At 43.2% G+C, this 24,217-nt stretch overlaps 1 protein-coding gene across 5 annotated transcripts in view; it reads right to left on the reverse strand.

Annotated features, from left to right (window-relative positions):
* CDYL (chromodomain Y like) overlaps positions 1 to 24,217 on the reverse strand; it is a 245,425-nt gene that overhangs the window by 52,702 nt on the left and 168,506 nt on the right. For 4 of the 5 annotated variants that reach the window (XM_047858934.1, XM_047858933.1, XM_047858935.1 and 1 more), the window contains one exon: positions 20,160 to 20,826. In XM_047858934.1, the coding sequence (XP_047714890.1) occupies positions 20,160 to 20,826 (667 nt within the window). Of the gene's footprint in view, positions 1 to 20,159; positions 20,827 to 24,217 lie in introns of those variants that run through there. The other variant, XM_047858937.1, reaches the window with a different exon arrangement.

The raw sequence follows: 24,217 nt of genomic DNA on the forward strand, positions 1-24,217 counted from the left end.
GATATTTAATATACGAATTATATCTCCAAAAATCCTTCCGGTGACTAAGTGAAAAATGGATTGAAAAAAGACAATTAGAAAGACACCTGTCACCCGGACTAGGTGGCGACAATGGCCAGAGGCCAGGGAAAGAGACGGATGCTGGCATACTTGGTAAGGAACAGGGTGGTATGGTGACAGGCTGGGTGGTGAGGATGAGGAAAAAGGGGCAGGCATGGATAATCTGTGGCCTCCGGTTTGAGCTACTAATAGATGCAGGCAGCACTCACTGAGATGGGACAGACGAGTTCCCTGTTCTCAGGGAGGCCTCCCAGGAGGCCAAAAATTAACGCAATTGTTTACAGTGCTCATGGTAAACACACTCACACTTTGCCATGCTCAAGAAGAAACTCATCACTTTAAGAAGTCTATTACAATGATAGAAGTAATGACATGATAAATACATCTTCTTTTCCGTTTTACATACTTGCTTCTCCTCCCTTTCTTGATGGGTTCCTTTACAAGATTTTCTCATAGAACAACAAGACAAACGTTTTCGGATGACTGAGAAACTGGTCTCATGGGTGAGGGTCATGAGGAGTGGGGTGTGTCTGGGATGGTAACCATTGGCCCGTGCATACTTTAACACTCCACCTCTGGTGCATGGGTGTGGACATTTGAGCCCGTATCTCTCCATGAAGCATAGAACCTTTTGTGGATTAACCAGGTAAGCAGAGCCCAGTAAAGAATGGAGCATCTAGACAGACACAGGACGTGACCACATGTCCTGAGAGTAGAACTCCTAACGTAAGTATCACAGCAGTGATTAAAGACGCACAGTGCACATTTCCATGTGGATGGAAAAAGATGCAGGTTGGAGGATTTGGCACAGGGCTATGTGTGGGCTACTGATGGCCCTGCCAGAAGTAAAGTTTCATTTCATTATGGATGGAGGGGAAAAATGAGGAAAGACTGTGGTAGGCTCACAGGTCAGACACTGTTTTTTTTTTTTTTTTTTTTTTTTTTAACGTTTATTTATTTTTGAGACAGAGAGAGACAGAGCATGAACGGGGGAGGGGCAGAGAGAGAGGGAGACACAGAATCTGAAGCAGGCTCCAGGCTCTGAGCGGTCAGCACAGAGCCCGACGCGGGGCTCGAACTCACGGACCGTGAGATCGTGACCTGAGCCGAAGTCAGCCGCTTAACCAACTGAGCGCCCCCAGACACTGTTTTTTAAGTAACACTTAAGAATAGCAGAGGATTTTATGCTACAGCAAACAGAGCTGCAATCTTGGAGAGCCAAGGATGAAGGCCAGCTGGTCCACAATTCCAGGGTGTGCCACTCACACCAGCCACCACCACTGCAGGAAAATGAGGCTCTGAAGTTACAGAATCCTGGACTGCAGTAAAAGACAGTCGTCAAGAGCTGCCCCCGGCGTTCTCCTTGAGTGCTGTCACTAAGTAGCTAGCTTCATCTACAAAGTTAAAAGCCTAAGCAAACTAGACTGAAATTAAATATCTCCTAAAGCAAATTTCTAAGACAAATATCTGGCTTTAGTCCAGATTAGCATTCTCAAACTAGGGTCCTAGGACATGCTACGAGTCTATGCCATGAACAACAATTTTTAAGTCCTATACTTTCACCCTACTGATCACCTATAAGGGCTGATGGCCTGCCATGTGGCTTCTATGCTCCTTTCCCACCAGGTGTAATCCGGCTGTTGCCAAGGATGGCATTCTTCAGCTGTGATTCTGAACCGGCCTTCCATGACAATCACTGGGGAGGGACCACATCCGTGTCTGCCAGTGAGCTCAGGTATTTATAACGTGTAGCCAGGATGAAGAACTGTGGGGACTTGTAACAAAATATTCCTCCAACTGAGGTAGAGGTATTTTCTCAAGGGTGCTCCAAGCATTTGGCCTTTAGAGAGGTCCCCACACTATGCCCATTGAAGAGTGATGGCCCCTGAACCCCATGACAACAGGCAGGGGCGTTTATGTGTGTTTTCAATTGTGGACACCTACCAGGGTGGCAGGGAACTCAGAGCTCAAGACAGAGCCACACTACAGAACTGACTATTCACTTTACAAAGACGTTTTGGCTTAACATTAGAATCACATGTCAAAAAGCAAGAGATCAAGAGAGAACGTTTAACGCATTTTATAGATGAGGACAAAAGCTACTCAAAGGGCAAGACAGAAAACTGACCTTGACACAATAGACTCAAAATATAAAGCAAAACCTGAAAGCCAGAACTTGTGAGGTTACATAAATACAGCATAAAAAACAAGACAGTAATTTTAAACCCCAGTTTTGAGCATCTAGGACTACTTCAAAACTATACTCGAGCCAAATTCCAGTAGTCAGTTTTTCTGTCAGTTCTTCCAGAAATCAAGGAAACAGACATCAAAACTGCCATGACTTTTTCTATATTTTCTGACAGCCTGTGCTTTCTGTACAGAGCATCTTGGTGATACCCTGTCTCTCCAGTAATCCAGCTCTCAGGGGCTACCACCTGACTTACTGGAGCCCCCGTTTCCAATGTGAACGTGTTCTACTCAGTGATGTGTGCAACTCTGAAGACTGTGGCAATGTGCCACCCTGGGAGGTCACTGGATCTCACAGATGAAAGCTGCAAGAAAACCCAGGGTGTAACTGCTCATTAAATGCACATTAGAAAATCCCTTGTGAAAACTGGATAACTCTGCAAGTGGAAAATTTACTAGGGCAACCCTTCTTACCCCAAACAAAACAAGAACCCAACTGAGGCTATTCTCACACCCCTCCACCTCATCTGTGATTATAAAGCTGTGGTGCTTTTGTCCCATCAAGGGAGCTTCACTGGAAAAACCGAAGCACAAATTTGTGATAGGAAAAGGGAACACGTGTTGTTCCACTTTCCCTTCAAAGTCCTTAAAACTTTGAATTCCAGGAATCCGAAATCTTGTATCCACAGCCACGCTCTGTGAGATATCACATGTTCTAAGGCTGGTGCAGGCCAGGTGGACCTGTCCCTTCTCCTCGGCCCCTACACTTGAGCCGCTGCTAGGAAGACACAGGAGGTGGTGACGCTGGGCAGCGCTCACTCAGCTCTCTGGCAACACAGCAATTAAACAGTGTGAGCCTGTGTAATCACGTTGCTAATGTTCACATTACATTTTCATAGTGTTCCTACAAAACCAAAATGTCATTTAACCTTTAGAGGTAATGCCAAGTTATAGGAAACAGCTACCATGCTTTGCTGAAGAGTACCATCCAAAGAAGAAAATACTACAATTATAATCCCAGCACAGAATATATAATTTAAAACTATATCAGCAGATGAAAAATAATCTCTGTCCAGTTGAAGAGCTTCAGGTAACAATGCGTGTTGCATTTAATAAAAGTCACAACACATGTCCATGTGACAGGCAGAATGTTATTTACTGGACAAAATGCAGAACCCTCCCTCTATTAGCGATATAAAACTTAATTAAAATTGAGGGGTCACCTTCTCATATTCCAGGTCATGTTACTATTCGACTTTAAAATTTAATTAGAACCAATGAATTTTTTTTAAGGCTCCAACCACGGTAGAGACACAGGATTCCCATGATTATGACAGTTAACACTAGATTAAAAACAGAACTACCCTATGACCCAGCAATTGCACTACAAGGAATTTATCCAAAAGATACAAAAATGCTGATTCAAAGGGGCAACATGCAACCCAATGTTTACAGCAGCGCTATCAACAATAGCCAAATTATAAAAAGAACCCAAATGTCCATCGTCTGGTGAATGGATAAAGATGTGCTATATATATACAATGGAATACTACTTGACAATAAAAAAGAATAAAACCTTGCCATTTGGAACAATGTGGATGGAACTAGAATGTATTATGCTAAGTGAGATAAGTCAGTCAGAGAAAGACAGACACATATGACTTCACTCATATGTAGAATTTAAGAAACTCAACAGATAAACATAAGGGAAGAGAAGGAAGAAATAAGATAAAAACAGAGAGGGAGGCTAACCATAAGAGACTCTTAAATACAGAGAACAAACTGAGGGTTGCTGGAGGGGAGCTCAGTGTGGGGTAGGTGGGGGGGGGGGGTTAAACGGATGATGGGCATTAAGGAAGGTACTTTTCAGGATGAGCACTGGGTGTTATACGTAAGAGATGAATCACTGGGTTCTACTCCTGAAGCCAAGACTACACTGTTAACCACCCTGAATTTAAATTTAAAACAATCATTAAAAAGAAAGAAAGAAAAAAGATAACTTTGGTGGCAGCATGACAATGGATTGGATGGAAAGAGAAAAATGAAGGAAGAGAGGGAGGGAAAAAGGAAGGGAGGAAATTAGCTAGGTACTATTTACTAAGATTTTAATAACTGCCAACACACCAGATTCAGCAACTTCCATTGCAAGAACCCAGACGGTAACAGTGGAATTGAAGAGAAGGCACCCACAAATTCTTAGAAGGTAGGATCAATTAGGTGTGTAATGACTGGTTTGATGTGGATGGTGAAACAGCAGGAAGTCTTGATGAAAAAAAAATCTGTTTTGGGGTGCAAAAAAAAAAGAAAAAAGAAAAAAAAGAAATGGTCCTTTGAGACTGAGGACAACGGTCTTCAATGTAAGGTGTCTGACATGTAGAAGCCAGAACTGGGGAAGTGGGGGCTCCTCAGCATGAAGCAAGTTTTAGGTCTCCACGTCCTGCAGTTGTAACCCCACTGGGGCCCAAGCCCTCTCTGGTTTATTCATCAAAAACAAATGTCATGTACTGGCACAAAAACAGACACTCAGATCAATGGAACAGAATAGAGAACCCAGAAATGGACCCACAAACATATGGCCAACTAATCTTTGACAAAGCAGGAAAGAATATCCATTGGAATAAAGACAGTCTCTTCAGCAAGTGGTGCCGGGAAAACTGGACAATGACATGCAGAAAAATGAACCTGGACCACTTTCTTACACCATACACAAAAATAAACTCAAAATGGATGAAAGACCTAAACATAAGATAGGAAAACCATCAAAATCCTCGGGGAGAAAGCAGGCAAAAACCTCTTTGATTTTGGCTGCAGCAACTTCTTACTCAACACGTCCCCAGAGGCAAGGGAAACAAAAACCAAAAATGAACTACTGGGACCTCATCAAAATAAAAAGTTTCTGCACAGCAAAGCAAACAATCGGTAAAACTAAAAGGCAACCGACAGAATGGGAGAAGATATTTGCAAATGACGTATCAGATAAAGCGTTAATATCCAAAATCTATAAAGAACTTATCAAACTTCACACTCCAAAAACAAATAATCCAGTGAAGAAACGGGCAAAAGACATGAATAGTCACTTCTCCAAAGAAGACATCCAGATGGCCAACCAACACATGAAAAAAATGCTCAACATCACTCATCATCAGAGAAACACAAATCAAAACCTCAATGAGATACCACCTCACACCTGTCAGAATGGATAACATTAACAACTCAGGCAACAACAGATGTTGGCGAGGATGTAGAGAAAGACCATCACTTTTGCACTGCTGGTGGGAATGCAAACTAGTGCAGCCACTCTGAAAAACAGTATGGAGGTTTCTCAAAAAATTAAAAATACAACTACCCTATGACCCAGCAATTGCACTACTAGGTATTTTATCCAAGGGATACAGGTGTGCTGTTTCGAAGGGGCACACGCACCCCAATGTTTATAGCAGCGCTATCAACAATAGCCAAAGTATGGAAAAAGCCCAAATGTCCATTGATGGATGAATGGATAAAGAAGATGTGGTGTGTATGTGTGTGTATACACACACACACACACACACACACACACACACACACACACACACACACATTCATACATAGAGTGGAGTATTACTCCGCAATCAAAAAGAATGAAATCTTGCCATTTGCAACTATGTGAATGGAACCAGAGGGTATTATGCTAAGCAAAATTAGTCAGAAAAAGACAAATATCATATGACTTCACTCATATGAGGGCTTTAAGATACAAAAAAGATAAACATAAGGGAAGGGAAGCAAAAATAATATAAAAACAGGGAGGGGGGACAAAACATAAGAGACTCTTAAATACAGAGAACAATCAGAGGGTTGCTGGAGGGGTTGTGGGAGGGTGGATGGGCTAAATGCGTAAGGGACATTAAGGAATCTACTCCTGAAATCATTGTTGCACTATATGCTAACTTGGATGTAAATTAAAAAATAAATTAAAAAAAAAGGAAAAAACAAAACAAAACAATACAAAATGTCCTGGCCTTCCCTTTATGACTTCAAAATAATCCAGGGAGGGGTGCCTGGGTGGCTCAGTAGGTTGAACATCTGACTCTTGGTTTTGGCTCAGGTCATGATCTCATGGTTCATGTGTTTGAGCCCCGCCTTGCGCTTGCTCTGATAGCTTGGGGCCTGCTTGGGATTTTCTCTCTCTCTCTCTCTCTCTGCCCCTCCCCTGCTCGCGCTCTCTTGCTTGCTCTCTCTTTCTCGCTCAAAATAAATAAATGAACTTTAAAAAGAACCCACCAAAACCCAAAATAATCTAGGGATTCATTCTTCCCCACAGATTGCTTCTAAACCCAACCCCCTCAGAATTCAGTATGTCACTGCCAAAAAGGTACTGAAATACTGCCCTCCCTGGTGACAGAGCATGCTTTTCAAAACTAGCTGAGCACTTCAGGGGAAACCTAGGTCTGTCTCATAAGAGGAGAGCCCAGCATCCACAGGCGCATCACACATCCCAAGTACTCAGACTCATGACCTGCCCTGACATGGGGAACACCGAGCTGTCAAAGATTAAGACAGTCCTGTAAGGTCACAAAAGACTCCAGGTGGCTTAATATTCTTAATCAAGTCATGAGGGGATTGGTGAGGATAGAAACTCATGTTTTAGTATCCCAATCATTCATACCGACTTCGATAAGACACCATCATTTTTATACCCATGCTAATGGGTCAGCTATGTGCTTATCCAACTTTTACTTCTGAAATTCAGGTAATACTGGGTGGTGGTGCATCTCAGGCTGGCTACAGAGCTGTTAACTTCCTGCAGTTGTAACTGAGGATGGGGCGCAGCTCACAGGGGCACAGCTGAAGACCCAGGGGCTGAGGAGATCTGCCAGTAACCAATGTCCCTATCTCAGTGTGCAGGAGGTGTGGCAAATATTCCTCAGCTCAGAGGTGGTGGAGGACTATCTACAGTGTACAGCCTCACTCTAAGTGGCTTACACAGTGGTTAAGTACAAGGTGCAGTTGTGCGACAGGGAACAAATTTACGTATTTTCCCTCCCCTTGCTGTACATACATAACTAAGAAGGTAAACTGCAGACAGAAAGGAGAGAGGGCTATGACTGAGATAACTGGGCACAGAGGAAGATGTCTTCAGGTATTTTGAGAACCAAATGTGCTCCCATTAAAAAAATATTTTTAAGCACAAGAAACTCTTAAATAATGAAGTAGGAAGGGCAGACCAGATGTTATCATAAATAAACTTGATGCTAAAGTGTCATCTTCTCAAAGGTGGGGAGGGCAGTGGCATGGAGAACCAAAGAGCAAATACATAGTTCAGAAAATAACCTGGAGGAAAAAATACTTTAGGTTAGGATTTAAAGTGTTTTCTTAATATTTCATATTTTGAATGCTTCGGCACAGCCTATTTATGGCCCTAGACTGAGAGGCAATTACATTAGATCCTTATCACTAGGGGAGATGGGTATTTACTACAGGAGGGTAATTACTTTTTTTATAGAGATAGTTTATCTCATTAGATGTCATCATTTCAGCAAGAATAGGTCTGCACAAGGATTAGTTCATTCTAATAGTCTGGTGTACTTCTCTGGCCTTGAGGAATCTGCCCATAACCCTGGGGCTGAACTCAACACCGTGGCCTGGACCAAGAGCACAGTATGACTCCATCCATTCTTGGACCATTTCACCCATGACTCTGGTAGGGGGGCAGTTTTACCAATGTAGCTACTTTCTCTCGTCAACTACAGTGCCATTCAAATAATCCCTAGAGTTGGAAACAAGGCTCCTTGGTGAACACTCATCCTAGCAGGACTAGAAGTCAGCGGCTGTATTTTATTGAGCTCCGAATGATCAATGCAGCACAGTGCCTGGCACACAGTGAATGTTCACTAAGTGCATGATAAGGAGGCATGGAGCTTCCAGAAACTCCCCTGTGCACAGGTGGCTGCTTGTAAGAGAACAGTTGGAACGTATTCAAACAGAAGTTAAAAGCAAGGTTTAAAACACGCCTTAAAACCAGAGGAAAAACTATTTCAGGAACTCAGAAGTCACCAAAGATAGTTAATCAGGAGCCAGTAACCATGCTTAGAGCCAAATAACATGAAACAAGCACAGCCAGTTCCAGTCGTAGGGGCCAGAGCCATGGACAGTGGGAGACGTGAGGTGATCTGGGAGCCCTAGTGGACTCAAACTCCTTGGAGAAAGTAAATTAGCAGCTTTCTTGTTCCCTGAGCACCCAGGAAATGGCAAGCAGTTGTACACATTTTGCAGTAGATGGTGTGCTCTTTTATCATTGCATTTGTCTGGTGAAGTTGAATGAACTCTTTACTAGATTTTGCCCTGATAAAACAATATTGTATTAATTTTATTACATAATTAAGATGGTAACTTTGAAATTCAATAATATCAATGAAACAGTAATTATGAAGAGACATGTTAGGATGAGCCACAAAGGAGGAAAAGCCTTTTATCCACTTCCCACTTCTGGCGGCCACCTATCATGAGGCAGGGAACAGAAAGCCTGGGATGAAAGTCTTGATTCTTATTCTCAGGAAGTTCCCTGTATGCTGGGGACATAGCTGTAAACAGGAGCGTGTTGGAGCACCTGGCTGGCTCAGTGAGTAGAGCATGTGCCTTGATCTTGGGGTCATGAGTTTTAGCCCCATGATGGGGTAGAGATTAAACACAAATAAAAAAAAATAAGAGGAGCGTGTTGACTCTGCTTAAAAGGACATGTGCAAGTAGAGCAGTGCAGGGGAACGGGGCAGCCTGCTGACCTTGACTGATTTGGAAGAAGGACTCCAAGTGCCCAGGCAGCAGGGGATGGCCCAGCGCAGCTGCAATCCCTGAAGGATGGCCTCCGGCCCCAGCTGCTGCTCTGTCAGCACTCTCCTGATGGCCTGGTGCATCAGACAAATATCCTTCTGCATATGGGTGGCATGGCAGGTGGTCTTAGGGGCTGTGCCACATAAAGGCTGGGAGAAGAACAGCCACAAAGGTAACTGAAAAGAAACAGCCAGAAAGGTAAAAGGGGAACAAAAACAGTAGTGCTCCAGAAACAGGTATTTTAAAAACAAAGATGAAGCAAGAAGTGTTGGGTTGAGGTCAAGTGTTGGTAGGAGAGCAAAATGGTGCAGCAGTATGGAGGCTCCTCAAAATCAAAAATAGAATTACCATATGAGTCAGCAATCCCACTTGTGTGTATTTATCCAAAATAATTCAAAGCAGGATCCTGAAGAGATATTTATAAGCTGCAGCATTATTCACAATAGCCAAGAGGTAGTGGCAACCCAAATGTCTGCGGACAGGTGAACACATAAAGAAAATCCCGTAACAGGCTGCAACATGGATGAAGCCCCGGAGAATTATGTTAAGTGAAATAAGCCAATCAAAAAGGACAAACATTGTACGATTTCTACTCATATGAGGTATCTAAAGTAGTCAAAACCACAAAAATAGAAAGTAGAATGGTGTTTGCCAAGGGCTATGGGGGAATAGGTGAGGGAGCATTAGTGTTTACAGGGTACAGAGTTTCAGCCTAGTAAGTGAAAACGTTCTAGAGCTCTGCAGCACAGCAATGTGAATACACTTAGCGTTACGGGTCTACACATTTAAAAAACATTTAAGACTGTAACCTTAAGGTTTGTGTGTTTGTTGCCACAATTAAAATGAAAACAAAACAAAGACGTGGTGATCGTATTAACTGTGGCTGGGACTGGGGTGCCTGGCTGGCTTAATGGGTTAAGCATCCAACTCTCGATTTTGGCTCAGGTTGTGATCTCACCGTTCGTGAGCTCCAGCCCTGCGTTGGGCTCTGCGCTGACAGTACAGAGCCTGTTTGGGATTCTCTCTCTTCCTCTCTCTCTCTCCTGCTCCCCGTTTGCTCTTTCAAAATAAATAAATAAACTTAAAAAAAAATGTGGCTGGGAGTGGCCTGTTCTGATGAAGACAACCACCAGATCCAGTAAGTGGAGGTGGCTGTGGCCCAGAGGCTAAGAACACCTGTTCACAGAGCAGGAGCCACGCTGGGGGTGGCTGGGAAAGGAAAAGAGCAAGCAATCATGGATGAGATGCTCCAGAAGCGTGACCTAAAAGGAAAATGAGAATCAGGGTGGAAACAAGCATAGCCCTGAAGAAAAGGTGTTCATGAATTCTAGTCCCTTCACTTCTTTCTGCCTGGCATTCCCTGTAAAACGGACATGACTTAACAGTCCTAGTAACACATGGGTGGAGTGAACCCACCACACTGTGAAAATTCGGTAAACGGCAGCCATGACTATGATGAGTGAGGAGGCTTTCATGTGGAGCCTGGTCCTCTGGGGGTGATGGCCATGCTGGGTTGAGAAGGAAGGGCTGTGACCCTGAAGCCTGGGTCTCTGGGGAATGCTGACATAGGACCAAGAGGCTGGTGAATCAGTGAGGAGGAAGGAGAAAGAGTAAGAAAACACAGGCCTCAGCACAGAATCTTCTTCATCGGAGTCTGGAGGAGGCTGACCGGCCCCCTCTCCCCAAGCCTGGCAGCACTGGGGATGAGCTCTCTCTGCTCCTGAGGCCACAAGGGAAGGCAGAGGACCAGCGAGCAGGGCAGGCTTCTGGTTTCAGGGAGGCGAATGGGAAATCCTCTTTGAGGAGGTTGAGAACTTGACAAAGACAGAGCTATGAAATGCTGCAGGTGTGCTACTAAGTTGGGGGCAGCGGACAAGGGGGCAGAAGGCAGTTCGACTAGGAAAAAGGACAGGAAAAGGCTGTAGGGCTTCCTCAGAGGCTGTAGCTTGGGAAGGACAATGAAGAATTGCACAGAATCACACAGCGAGCTTGTTTCCATCTCAAAATGACCAAGAACCTAAGGCACCGGAAAGGCTCCACTGGTCTCAAGCTCATTCTAGTGACACTGATCCCCAGAAGTGAATAAATTTGGGTGTGGGGCCCTACTTATTGGGCGTAAAGTCACCTCCTGGATATTGTCATATAGAGCAAAATTATTCACTGGTAGTTTTAAAAGATGTTCTGCACCATTAACCTACGGATGTTTTCTTCGGTTTTCCCAGCTCCAAGAATTACATATCATTCTCTATTTGCAAGCAAGCTCAAAACTTGCCTTGGCCCTTAATTCCTTGGCAGTTTCTCCCAACCACCCTCACAGACCTTGTTTCTTCTTCACACAAATCCTTTTTAGAAGACAGATGCTATTGATGAAAGTAGAAGTGAAAAAAATTGCTCAAACAACTCATTCACTCCCATACAAATGTTAATTAAGCACCTATTGTATGTAAACAATGGGAGTAGACAATGTAGGAAAATTTAAAGGATATTAAAATGTTTGCTACAATGCTTTCCCATTCTACTATCTGAAGTTTTATTGAGTTTGTCTTTCTGTTCTGGATCTTTCTCTGGATCTCTTCTGCCAGTTTACTTTCTCAGAGATTCCTCTGAGGAATCAGCTCTCCTCTACCCAGCCTTGGTAGGTGTCCAAGCCACTTGAGATAAGACTTCACCCAAAGCAAAAGCACCTTGGGGAATAGGACTCCTTAGTGTCTTCTTTCAAGAGGCCCCTAATAAACTGACAAACATTTGTAATTAAAAAATATGCCTTGTAAAGGGTGACCTACCAAATTAGGAGGACATACACACAGTGCCTAGTGCCCCCAAACACAGGGCCCTAACAGCTACAAAGGAAGAAGAGCACACAGTTACACACAAAAATAGAAAATGAAAAAGCAAACACAGAGTTCAGTCTTGTAAGCAACACCTAGGTGTATTGGGAGACAACTACCATGCTCAGTTTGAGAGGACTGCCCAAAAGCTACAACATGGACTGAAATGATCACTATTCATTTACTATTCAATATTTAACAGCCATGATATTCTGTAACCTAGGGAAGCACTGTTATATTTTAAGGGTACTCAGTAATCTTAATTGTGTTGTGATTGTCAAAAGCTCAGTCTCTACTTTCACCCTTACTGTTAACAGCCCTGGGTTTCCCTTGGGCAACCAGAGTGTGGATGAAGCTGATCTCTCCTAGAACTTCGGGAAAGAGAAGACTTTTTTCTGCCTGGTTTGCTGAGAGGGTTAGGATGCCACCTAGAACTGTGGGCGGCACGTGCCTTCCCTGTGGGAAGGGTTTGCATGAATGCAGCCAAGAGAGCCCACAGGGGGAGAGGGCATGGATCCATTCAGGCAATGGGTCCAGCTGTGCCTGGGACTTGCTCACCTGAGCCAATATATGGCATTTTTGTTTGCCTGTTTAAGCCAACTTGAGTTCAGCTTCACTTGACAGAGAACAAGTCCTGTGATGTAGTTCTGGCAACAGGGTGAATTAGGCTTATAAAAAAATCCCTTTTGCTACTGTGACACAGAAGAACTGACGTCAGGAGCGGGTTATAATATGGACCCTTCTGTCCCACCAACTTGCTGAGTGATTTTGTTTTTTACCAAATTCCTTTTTCTTTCACAACCAGGCTCATCTATAAAATAAGCATTCTCTGAAAGAGGGAGAATAATGTTAGAGGAACATAGAAGAGCAAAGGCAACAGAACAGCATGTTTGGAAAGAAGACCAGACAGCCAGTACACTGTGTATCCATAGCTGCTCTTGCCCCTACAATACAGGATGTCATTAGAGGAATATTCCAGAAGGCTAGTACCCTGCTAAAGATAACAGCAATAAAAATGGGAATGCAGAAGACAAGCGGGATTTGTATCAGGTGTTCAATCCTCTTTTAACAAGTATCAACAAGAACAAGTATTTTCAAAAATGGGAATTTCACTTGAATTGGGTGACTTTTTTATTCTGCCCTTGTGCCAGTCAGTTACAAAGTTCAGGAGGAGCAGGAACTGGAGTCAGATTCTTTTCTGACATATGACCTAAGGGATCCAGATTTCATTTAAATTGTAAAACTCTAAGTTAATAAAATACACTTTGGTATATTAGAAACTGAGCAGGAACAATAAAATTAATGGGAATTAATTTGAAGTTTTCTTATTAAACTGTTGTAGGTATGTTAAGGCAGAGACCAGATGGCACTATTCATCCTAACCCCTGGCATGGAGGTTCTCAGTCCTTGAGTGGGTGCTGGGGGAACCAAAAGTCAGTGACCTCTTCTGAAATGCTCCCATTAGAAGTGTGAACTCTCCAGCTCAAACACGTGTAGGTTAATGTGGTCCCTGGCAGAGATGACACACACATTCACAAAGTCTTCACGTTTTGAAAAGTTGGAACTGTGCACCTCCCCCCACTTCAATAGGCAAGAGAAAATGTAAAGGGAATTAACAGAAAAGTAAGTGCAAACAATTACAACCTGTGAAATCAGAATTTTCATGCTTTAAAATGAAAACCATGAGATAACAGTTTTCTACCTTAAATATCTGTCAGATATTGAAAAGCTGATTAAGAACAATAGGTAAATAGGCACTCACAATCTTTATAGCTTGTTTAGAGAGCAATTTGGCAACATCTAGCAAAATCTTTAATTACAGTCTTGTACTTTACTAGTGTTTACAACAGTGAGTCTCCAGCTAACACGCAAATTGCTCAGGAAAAAATGTATATGCACATACAGATATGTGAGTGTATAAACATACACTCACACCCAGGGGAGGGAGAAAGTCAGTGAGGCAAACTGAAAACAACTGGTGAATGTGGATGAAGTGTATGGGTTCTTCTTTACTGGTTTTGCAACTTTTCCATAAATTTGAAATCATATAAAAAAAATACAAAAAAAAATCAAGTTTAAAACTTCAAAGCAAGTGAGGTAGAGTCAGAGTCTTAAAATAGAGAGCTCTCCACAACATGATGTTAAATGAAAGAGGCAAATACCAGAACTTATAGGATTCCATACCAAAGGATGTGAATATGGAGAAGGTCTGAAATGACACATGTCAAACTATTAATGTTCCCTCTGAAGTAAATGGTATTCTGAGGGGAGGAGGTAATGGTAAACTGTCCTCTTTTGCTCAACATACTTCTAATAACTTGTGTAAGAATTCATAATATCTATGTATGACTCAGGTTTAAGGCAGGAGGTTATTAACATTTCTGCTGTTGCAGTGTCAATGAAATGTACTCATTTATGTGGAAAACACGCCCAATGTCTACTGCTAAGGTTCTCACTTCGTGGATGCACACAGACACAGGGCCCTGTGCAGGCAGATGGGAATAACAGACACAGTGCTCTGTCACGATGCCTGAGGCCTTTACTAGGATCCTTATTAAGGGCAGGCCCTGGGATACTAATCCAGTAAGTGTCCAGGCCCAAATGCCAAAGTGCCCCCTGCTGAGTAATACAGACACTGAATCACCACTAGGAGGTATGTATGATATAGTCACACAATAAATAGCCACAAATCAATTTAGAAGAATGAAGAAGGGCTATTTGCATGGATATGAAAATATATCTAAGATGTATCAAAATTAAAAATAAAACCCTAAGTTGTAGATCCATATGTCAGGTATGAGCCCATTGATGTATTAAAAGATGTGCATGTTTATATAATTTCTGGAAGGAAAAAACTGTTAACAGCAGTTATCTCTGGAGAGTAGGAGCAGGAGGTGGGGTTTTCTACTTTTCTTTTTTTCTTTGAAACATTTTAATTATTTTATAATGTTTTTCTGTCATTTAAAATTTCTAATTAGAAATATTTATTGAAAGAGTAACAAAAGTCTAAAGACAATTTCAAATCAAGATATATAAGGCTAATAAGCAACCTCACGAGAGAACAGGAATCTAACTATACAGAATCTAAAATATATCATAAACAGAAGAAATTAGTTGTGTATTTTTATTTCCCATCTTCCTCCATAAAAACCAAACTTAAAAGAAAGCACGGTACAGGGAAGGTAGTTGTGGAACTTTGGCGAGCACCAAAGCCACCTGGAGGGCTCGGGAAACAGACTGCTGGACCCAGCCGAGATTCTAGTTCGGGAGGTGTGGTGGGGGTTCAGGGATGAGCATTTCTAACAGGTCACCCAGATGCTGGGCACCACACTTTGAGAATCACTGGTATAGGAAAACATAAGAAAGTGGAAATGAGGAGCAAACACTAAACAGTCACAAGGGCTCTGAAGTATGTTTGCTGGGTCACCCTTGCCCCAAGTCCTAACTGTCCTTGAACATACCATAAAACCCTGCAAGTGCAGGGGGAGGGGAAGTCTCCCCAGCAGCACAGACGCTGGGCAGGTGGGTCTCGGCTGCTTTTGCTGGGATGTGTGCTGGTCCAGAGCTGGCTGGGTTGATCCCTGAAACTTCTTAGTCCAGTTGAACTTGGCATATTCAATTCATTTTTACGTAAGATAGGAGACAGGATTACAAAAGGTGAGCTGATGTCTATGTCTAATGTCCTGGAAAGGCTCTATGTGAAAACAGCAGTCAAATTAGGTGTAAATGAGAAAATGGGAAAAATGAAAAAATTCCAGGACTGTGCACTCAGATTTGTAAGTCCCAAAGTGTCTGCCCCATTTCAATGAAATCCAAATTGGCAATAGTAGATGATGTGTCTGGATGTACTTCACACAACACCGAACTCTGATCAATCAACCGATCTCCAAAGTCAGACCCTTTCCATGGGTCCATGGAAAGGGCCTGACTCACCAGACAACTGGCAAACGAAAGTACACGTTCATTGAAAGGCCTTGGCTCTGTGTCGATCGCAAACGGTTGCACATTTTTAATGTTTAGCCTTTGCTTTCTGAGTAGACATGTCCTATTGAGGCCCTGCTGAGCGGTTTTCTGCCACTGGTCTCCTGATTTCTTCCCTTTCTCTGAGTTAAATTCCAATCTCAGCACAGAAATTGCAAATGGCCCTGGGGGACCGGGGGCCTCTTCCAAGGGTGGAGCTATTGATTTGGTACAACATCTTCCCTGATAATGACAGAGAAGGGAGATAGATCATCAGGCTTCATATTCTTATTGAGAGGAACTTACACTCCAGCTCCTCAGAAGAAGCCATATTTTCCTAAACAACTGCTCCTGGGAGCCTCCTTCAATAGAAATGCTCACAGAATAAAAGACTTGAGGCATGTTAAGGTATTTCCCCACTTTCCTCCTGAATCTGTTGGCTCCGACTTCATATCCATCAACTCTACGCAATTACACTGATCAGGTTTAGACGTCATTTTTTAAAATGTGTGCTAACAGTATTTTCTCAAATGTACAATGATGATCAGTTATACATTTGAATTCACAAAAGAACAAAGTAACAATAATCCAGTTTATAAAAGCAATTGCTTCTTTTGTAGGATTAATTCGTTAGGCAATTAAAAGACCAAGAAAATACTATCATTAACAAAGAGTAGAAAGAAGGCAGCCACATCACCTAAATTTAAGATTTTTTCATATTTCTGAGTGAAGCAATATAGTCATCTTTTAAACCTGTTTCACACTTAAAAGTTACAAGCCACATATACATATGGCTATTTTGTAAAAGTAATTGTGTGAGTTAAAATTCTCCAGAAACATTTACTCTTTTGGTTAACAGATATTTAAATATCTGTTGTGTTTGGTGGCAAAAAATATCCCTCATACACACACGATTAATGTTTTGAATAAGAGATGATTCATTCCCCAGTGACTCCATGAATATCTGCTTCCATTAGTTTTAAAAAAACAAATCAGTTTTCTCATGTAGCTCTAAAATTAATGTGGAAAGTAAAAACAAACAACGACTTTAAGAGATTATGAGTGTAGACCAGCAAGCTGATGCGGCTTCAGTACTGCTCTCTCAGGAAAGAAACGCCCCAGGGGCGAGTAAGAGGTTTTCTGGGATGTTTCTGTGCTTCTGGCCTCTGTACCCTGTCATTTCAATAGCATGTCTTCCCTCACATCTAGTGTGATCTGGCGACAGGGCTACCAGGAACTCACTATACCATCTTTGTCTTCCATGAGTACCCCTTCTACTGGACTCGTTCCCTGACAAACACCGGCAGCATGTGCTACGAAAAGGCACTGCTCAGGACACGGCAGGATTCAGCCCTGGCAAAACCAGATCCCTTCTTGGAGCCTACTCGCCAGAGGAGGGAACAAAAGCATCTTTCTGCAAAGGAGAAGGGTGAAGAGAAGCAGAGGCACTCATCCACCCGAGCACCTGTCTGTAGGTGGCCATGCTGTCTAGGACACCACTTGCTTTTTGCCATCATGCTTCGCTCAGAAAGGACACTCCAACAGTAGGCTGTGGAGGGAGGAGGAGATGGTTCTTTTCCCTTTTAATCTTCAAGCCTGATTTAGATCATGGCCATTGGGGATGTCATTTACCACTGTTCTAAAAACATTCCCGAGCGGCTTCTATTCTTTCTCTGGTCTAAGTGTTCTCAACAGTATATAGGACTCAGGGTCAGGAGAGAAAGGAGGTCATGAGGGCCTTGGAAATACAGTGTTACTCCCGTCCCAATCAACCTGCCTACCTTCACAGAACAAGATAAAATAATTTGAGATTTTATGCTTACATATCCGTGGTGGTTTTAACCAAAGCCACCTTTATGGACATTTAAAAATTTTTTGACATGGGAACAGTAATAAAAAAGGAAGTCACTAACTCCTTATTTAAACTGAACCCAATATCCTCGTTTTATACAAAACTGAAGGCTTTGCTGAGGGGAGCCAAGCTTGCGTAACTGTGGTAAAAACAGAACGTGGAAACTTAAAGGGTCAAAAAGTTTTGAAAATCACGCCCCATCACCCATAAGAATGAATGTACACACAACTTTTGTGGATAAAGGGGAACCACAGATCTTCTAAAGTCTTTTGTATCCCTTTACTTTCCAAAAATACTGCCCTAGGACTGTGACTTCCTAGAGCAAGACTTAGCAAACTTTTTCTGTAAAGAGCCAGACTGTCAATTTTTTCAGCTTTGCAGGCCATACAGTCTCTGTCATAATGCTTCAACTCTGTCCTTGACCGTAAGTGCCACAGACCATAAGTGAATGAATGAAATGTGGCTGTGTTCCAATAAAACTTTATTTATGGACACAAAAATTTTGATTTCTTATGTTTTCACATGGCATTAAATATTATTCCTCTTGATTTTCCCAAACATTAGAAAGTGTAAAAACCATTCTTAGCTTGCAGGCCACATGGAAAAGGCAAGTGGGCTGGTTGCCAAGCCCTGCCCTTATCTGCTAGATAAGAGCCCAGCAGGGTGCTTGGCCCTGAGTAATCAATAGAGAAGTCTATGTTCCCGGTCTAGTGGAGGCAGCAAGAAATGGTGAGAACACAGGAGTAGGAATTAAGAAACATGTTCTGATTCTATCTCTGCCTTCAGTTCTCTCTGAACATCACAATCTCCTTGGACTCAGCTCCCCTCTCTGTGACAAGCAGCATGCAATCAGATGGCTGATAAAGTCTCTTCTGCCTCTGAACCTCTACGATCCTTCATTTACAACAACGTAAAAGAAAACCGGGTCTATGAGCAGGCCAACAGTTCAGGAAGTCAGCTCGGTAAATAAGCTCATATAAGTTCCAGGCGAGGGCAAAACTCCTGGAGCAAGGAAGAAAAGCAGCATTTGGATAAAGTGTGTTATCTGAAAGACACTAGCAAGATGGCAGTTTACTGCCCCAAGGGAACCCCTGGATTTCCGTTTCCTCATTGCTACACAAACGTCTAAGCCAAAACTTTTTGATGCACCACAGCAAGATGGTTAGAGTGGCATCTCAGGTGAGCATTTCTCTTTGGAGGGAAATAAGCTTCCCTCTCGCTTTCTTTCATTCTACTAAGGGTGAGTTGGGGGAGACAGGCAGATAGACATGATCACAGTTCTGCTACACAGAGGGCGCGGGCAGCATAGGAGACCAGAGGACACAAAAGCAGGTGGGCCCTGCATCAGAGGCATAGTGGGAGGTCCCGGGGTGACTGAGGAGCAGGGGAGGCCTGATGTTCCTGGCAGAGGACAGCAGGAGTGCCGACGTGGAGAGAGGGAGCTGAGAGGGCAGTGCGGGCCAAGTAGAGACTCAGGAGCACGCTTGCGAACTACAGCAACGGTGGTACGGTCAGACTGGTGGCGGGGATGCTCCTCCCATCCAAGAATTATAGAAAATGGATGGGAACTGTCAAAAGGCAGGAAGCAGGGAGACCTGTGAGAAAGCTACGGCAGGTAAGAAGTAACCAGGGCCCCAAGTAAGGGAAAGCTAGTGGGGCTTACAGTAGAGAAACCCGTAACAGAATTCTATAATGATGGGTGGCTAGATGAGGCATGGGGGAAGCAAAGGGGATGGAAGCTGTCGGTGATAATCCCACCTGCACCGTCTGAGAAGCTGGGGAGGCCATGGTTCAACCAACTAAGCTGCAGAATCCAAGAGCAGGAGTGGAAACAAAACAGGAGATACCACCCCAATTGAACAGACTCCTATTCTGTAAAAGGGGTAGTGGGATCCGAACAGTTGACCATTACAGAGAACAAAAGCCCAAATCCCGAAGGTACATTGTACTTCCACTGAAAGAAATTGCTGGTTATGTAGATGGGTTAGCAAAATAAGGATCGTGACTTCTAATCTAAGGATCATGACCCAATACAGGTCACACTCAGAAAATTCAGACGGACCCTGAACATGAAACTCAGTGTCTGAGATGCATAAATGTTCACAAACAAACTTGTTATAAAGGAAAACTACCGAGCATAACTGATTTAGAGCAAGACGCCTTTTAAATGGTGGTACGGTTTGTGGATGCACACTGAACACATAGCGAGAGCCGATTGAAAACATAAATGCTAAAGGCTTCAAGTGAGGAAAGAGGCTGTGGCACCTCTCACAGTTCCAGGCCATGTCTGTTAGAAACAGACTGCAGGTTCCCCAGATTTTCATCGGCCTGCTCTCCGGACCAGGACCAGCATGTATGGAAGGAGCACCTACACACCTTGAAAAAGTCACCAGCATGCTGAGTAACAGCCCGTGGCCATCGACAGGGACGCTGCCCACTGAGCAGCTCACCTGGACACTCACCTTTTCCGTTAACAGCTAATCCCGTGGCCATGGCCGCAGTCACAGGGCCAGACACCTGAGGCACTAATGGATGTATTCGTGGCCTGCTCCCCATTCTAGCTCGCTCTGCACCAGGGCCCAGTAAAGCTCCGACTGGCTTTTCGGCGGCCACTTCTGGTGCTACTGTGTCCTCCTGACCCTGTTCGACGGGGTCCAGTTTCTCAGGGCTCTCATTCTGAAAGCCGTCCACTGCGGTCCTGCTCTTAATGGGGCTCTTAGGCACAAGTATCTTTATACCTGATTTTGCCAGGTCCATATTCTTCCGGTTTGAGAGAGATGGAGCTGTGTTTCTCCTGAACTTCTGGCTGGCAGCAAACAGCTGACTGTTTTTGGACTCGTGGTCTTTGCCAATCACTAGTGACTTAGGAGAGGTCTTGGAAAAGTTGCTGTTGGTGGATCTGGAGATCTGTTTCCTGGCATTGTTTGGAGAGGTCCTGTTTGTTCTGGGTAGTGTGCTTTCTTTCTGCTTTTCAGTGTGGCGTCTGTTAAAATCGTGGATGTACTCCTCACAGTTCACAAGGTGCTGCTCTGGTTCCCAGGTGTCATCCTCACTGTCATAGCCTTTCCACCGAACCAGGTATTCTGTCTTCCCTTTTTTATTTTTCCTTTTGTCAACAATCCTTTCAACCTGTTTGTCAACAGAAAAGAAAGAAGGGTAAACATACCATCTGAAAAAAAGCACAGAGTTAATAAGGAAGCATCAAAAACAATAAAAAACACAACGGATAAGGAAAACAACCTTCTCTTCCCCATGCTGAACCATCTGAAAATCAGGAACAGAACATTTGGGATTTTAGCAGTTTTGCTAAAATCAAGTCAGACAAAATGCTAAAACTTTATGCCCAGAATATATGGAGGTACATTAGGTAGCTTATTTTTCTGTGATTCAAAGGGGGCTCTTTTAAAAATTTTTACATGAAACCTGGACCACCTGAGTTGGTTTTCAGTTACAACTGGCACAGGATTTGTCACCTACAGCCTTCTGCCTGGTCATCCTTAGGGTACCGATGGCAGACACTCATACACTAGCTTGGCTGTGCTAAATGCAGGTAGCTACCAAGGGCCCAGGGCTGAAGAAACACAGTCAGCATTGGAAGCAGCATTAGAAGCACTTGGTTAAAACTGAAAAAAAGGTCAACAGACAATGTGATGCTCTATCGGTAACAAAACGGTCTGGAACAGTCAGTTATTTACTTTCAAATTTTGGTTTGAACGAATTTTATGCTAACAGCTTCAAAGGAAAATGCTGTTAATCCTGGATTTTGATGGTCAATACATCTCATATCTTTTTTTCTTTTATTTATATTTTTTATTTTTGAGGGGGGGGGTTGGTAGCACACAAGCATGAATGAAGGAGAGGGAGATACAGAATCTTAAGCAGGCTCCACACTCAGCATGGAGCCCAATGTGGGGCTCGATCTCATGACCCTGGGATCATGACCTGAGCCGAAATTGAGTTGGACGCTCAACCGACCAAGCCACTCAGCACCCCAATACATCCATATCTAGCGTATGAATTCACACAAATTTATGAATCTGCATTAAAGACAGTTATTATTATTATAACCAATTCTACTACCTTAACATTCTTTATTTTAATTTAATTAATTTTGTTTTGATTTGTTTTAGAAAGACAGCATGTGTGAGCAAGTGGGGAAGGGGTAGGGGGAGTTAGAGAGAATTTTAAGCAGGCTCCACTCAGCATGGACCTCACTGTGGGGCTTGATTTCACAACCCTGGTATCATGACTTGAGCTGAACGCTCAAGTGACTGAGCCATCCAGGTGCCTCAGTACCTTAACATTCTTAAGTATAAATGGGTGATCTTCTATGACTTGCATAAATGAATATATTTGACATAACATCTCCCATGTTATTGAGGAAACACTGAGAATCTGTTGTAACCTCTCTGGTCAGCATAAAAACCATCAGCCTGCTTCCCCAGGGGCAGCACGCATCTTTGTACCTTGTAGGGAGAGGCTACAGCCATAGAGCAGCTCTTTAATTAAGGATGCAAAGTCTAAGCCCATCAATTACCAAGAACATCAATAAATTTCTGGCAAAGTTACAGGTCAGGTCAGATGACACAAAGGTATATCTAGTTCTCCAACATTCCAAAATAACAGAGGCTAATTTAGAGTACCACTATAGACACTTTTGGAGAATGGGAGAGTACCTTACCCATCATTTCCCCTACTCTTAAACTCCCCCCCCCCCCCCCCCCCCCGCCAAAGAACTCTCCAATGTCTACCTGGGATATAGGGAATTAAAGCACCTAACTACAGAAAAGCCTAACATTAAATACATATTATTGCTTCTGTGCAAAAAGGATTAAGGGTAAAGAAAGGACTTGTTTCAGCAGGTGGCAGATTTCATGCCTAACAAATCTCCACAGAGATAACTAATCATCTCTGTAGATTATTAACTAATAACTGATGTCCGATCTGCATATGTAAGTCCACACAGTCCACAAGATAGCATGGAAAGCTTTGAAAGTAATTCTCTTCCTGCTCCTTTGCTTGCCAAAAGTTATGTATAAAGGCTTAAGTACTTCCATATAAGTAAAAGACACATTTCTGGAAAATTCTACACAAATCAATTTCACAGCAGAAATAGCTTAAAAGTTTTTAAGACAAGGGGTAAAGAGATTGTCTCTTAAGATAAAACTACATTTTAATACTTATTTTCTTTAAGTCAATTTCTGTCCCAGAAGCATGAAGTACAGCTGACCCTTGAACAACACAGGAGTTAGGGGCACTGACCCCCCGTCTCTAAGGCAGCAAAAAATCTGCATATAATGTTTGGCTCCTCAGAAAGTTAAGTACTCATAGCCTACTGATGACTGGCAGGCTTACCAGTAACATATACTGCTGATTAACACACACTCTGTGTGTGCATTCTGCACCCTATTCTTACAATAAACCAGAGAAGAGTTAAGAAAGTTAAGAGAGTTAAGAAAAGAGAGTGTTAAGAAAGTCCTAAGAACAAGAAAATACACTATAGTTCTGTATTTATTGGGAAAAATCTGCACGCAGTTCAAAGCCATGTCGTTCAAGGGTCAAGTGTCCATTACACCAGAGCAGCCCCTTTTCCTTAAAGCTGAAGGGGGGGGGGGTCTAGTGATGCAGGATGAGACTCCTGCCCCTCTCCTCTCCTTGCCATCCCTAGTGTTCCCTCTCTAGGGCCGCAATCGAGCCTGTGCTTGCCAGTCCCCCACCGGCCTGCCCCCCTCCCAGTGGCTGCGGTGCTGAACGTGCTGTTTCAAGTGTACTCAGTGGCCGGACTTTGTTTAGACACTGAAGGGAGGCAGTAAGAGGGGGCACGTCACACTGGGGGATGGCAAACTTCAGGCCCACACAGACCATATGGGCTCCCAACCACTGAACTCTGCTGCCGCAGCACAAAAACAGCCACAAGCAGCATGTAAATGAGGAGACATTAAAAACAAAACAATTCTATTTACGGACACTAAAGTTAGAATTTTGTAATTTTCATGTGTCATGAAATATTAAACTTTTGGTTTTTTTCAACTATTGATACATGTAAAAATGATTCTTCAAGTTAACCTGCCAAGTCATAGTTTGCTGATCCTTATGTTAGACTGTGAGAAAGCCACAGGACATAGGACATTCAGGTTGCAGACTTGCAGTCCTACTAATTCTCACGGGGGAACATGGTTTGCAAACTGACAAGACGTGTGGGTGACAACGGGCCGGCAACCATGCCTTTTAAGTGGCAGGTCTAGAAGCGTCACTCTGGGCACTAGACTCAGGAGAGGGAGGTTTGGGCCAGTGACCACCACAGTCTTCTAATACCAATCTCACACTAAACTGGGTACGTGACACCTTCTCCTCTTCATTCAGGGACAGATGTCCTTCTTCCCCCTTTGAAAGGTAAAGTCCTACGGATTCCTAATCTGAGTGGCTAAAATAGTCTCCCACAAAAAGGCATTGCCTGGATCTGAAAAAAACTTACTGTAATATTAAGCCTAAGATAATTTCCAGAGTGCTTGTATGGTGG

This window comes from Prionailurus viverrinus, chromosome B2 (genome assembly GCF_022837055.1).
Source record: "Prionailurus viverrinus isolate Anna chromosome B2, UM_Priviv_1.0, whole genome shotgun sequence".
NCBI lineage: Eukaryota > Metazoa > Chordata > Mammalia > Carnivora > Felidae > Prionailurus > Prionailurus viverrinus.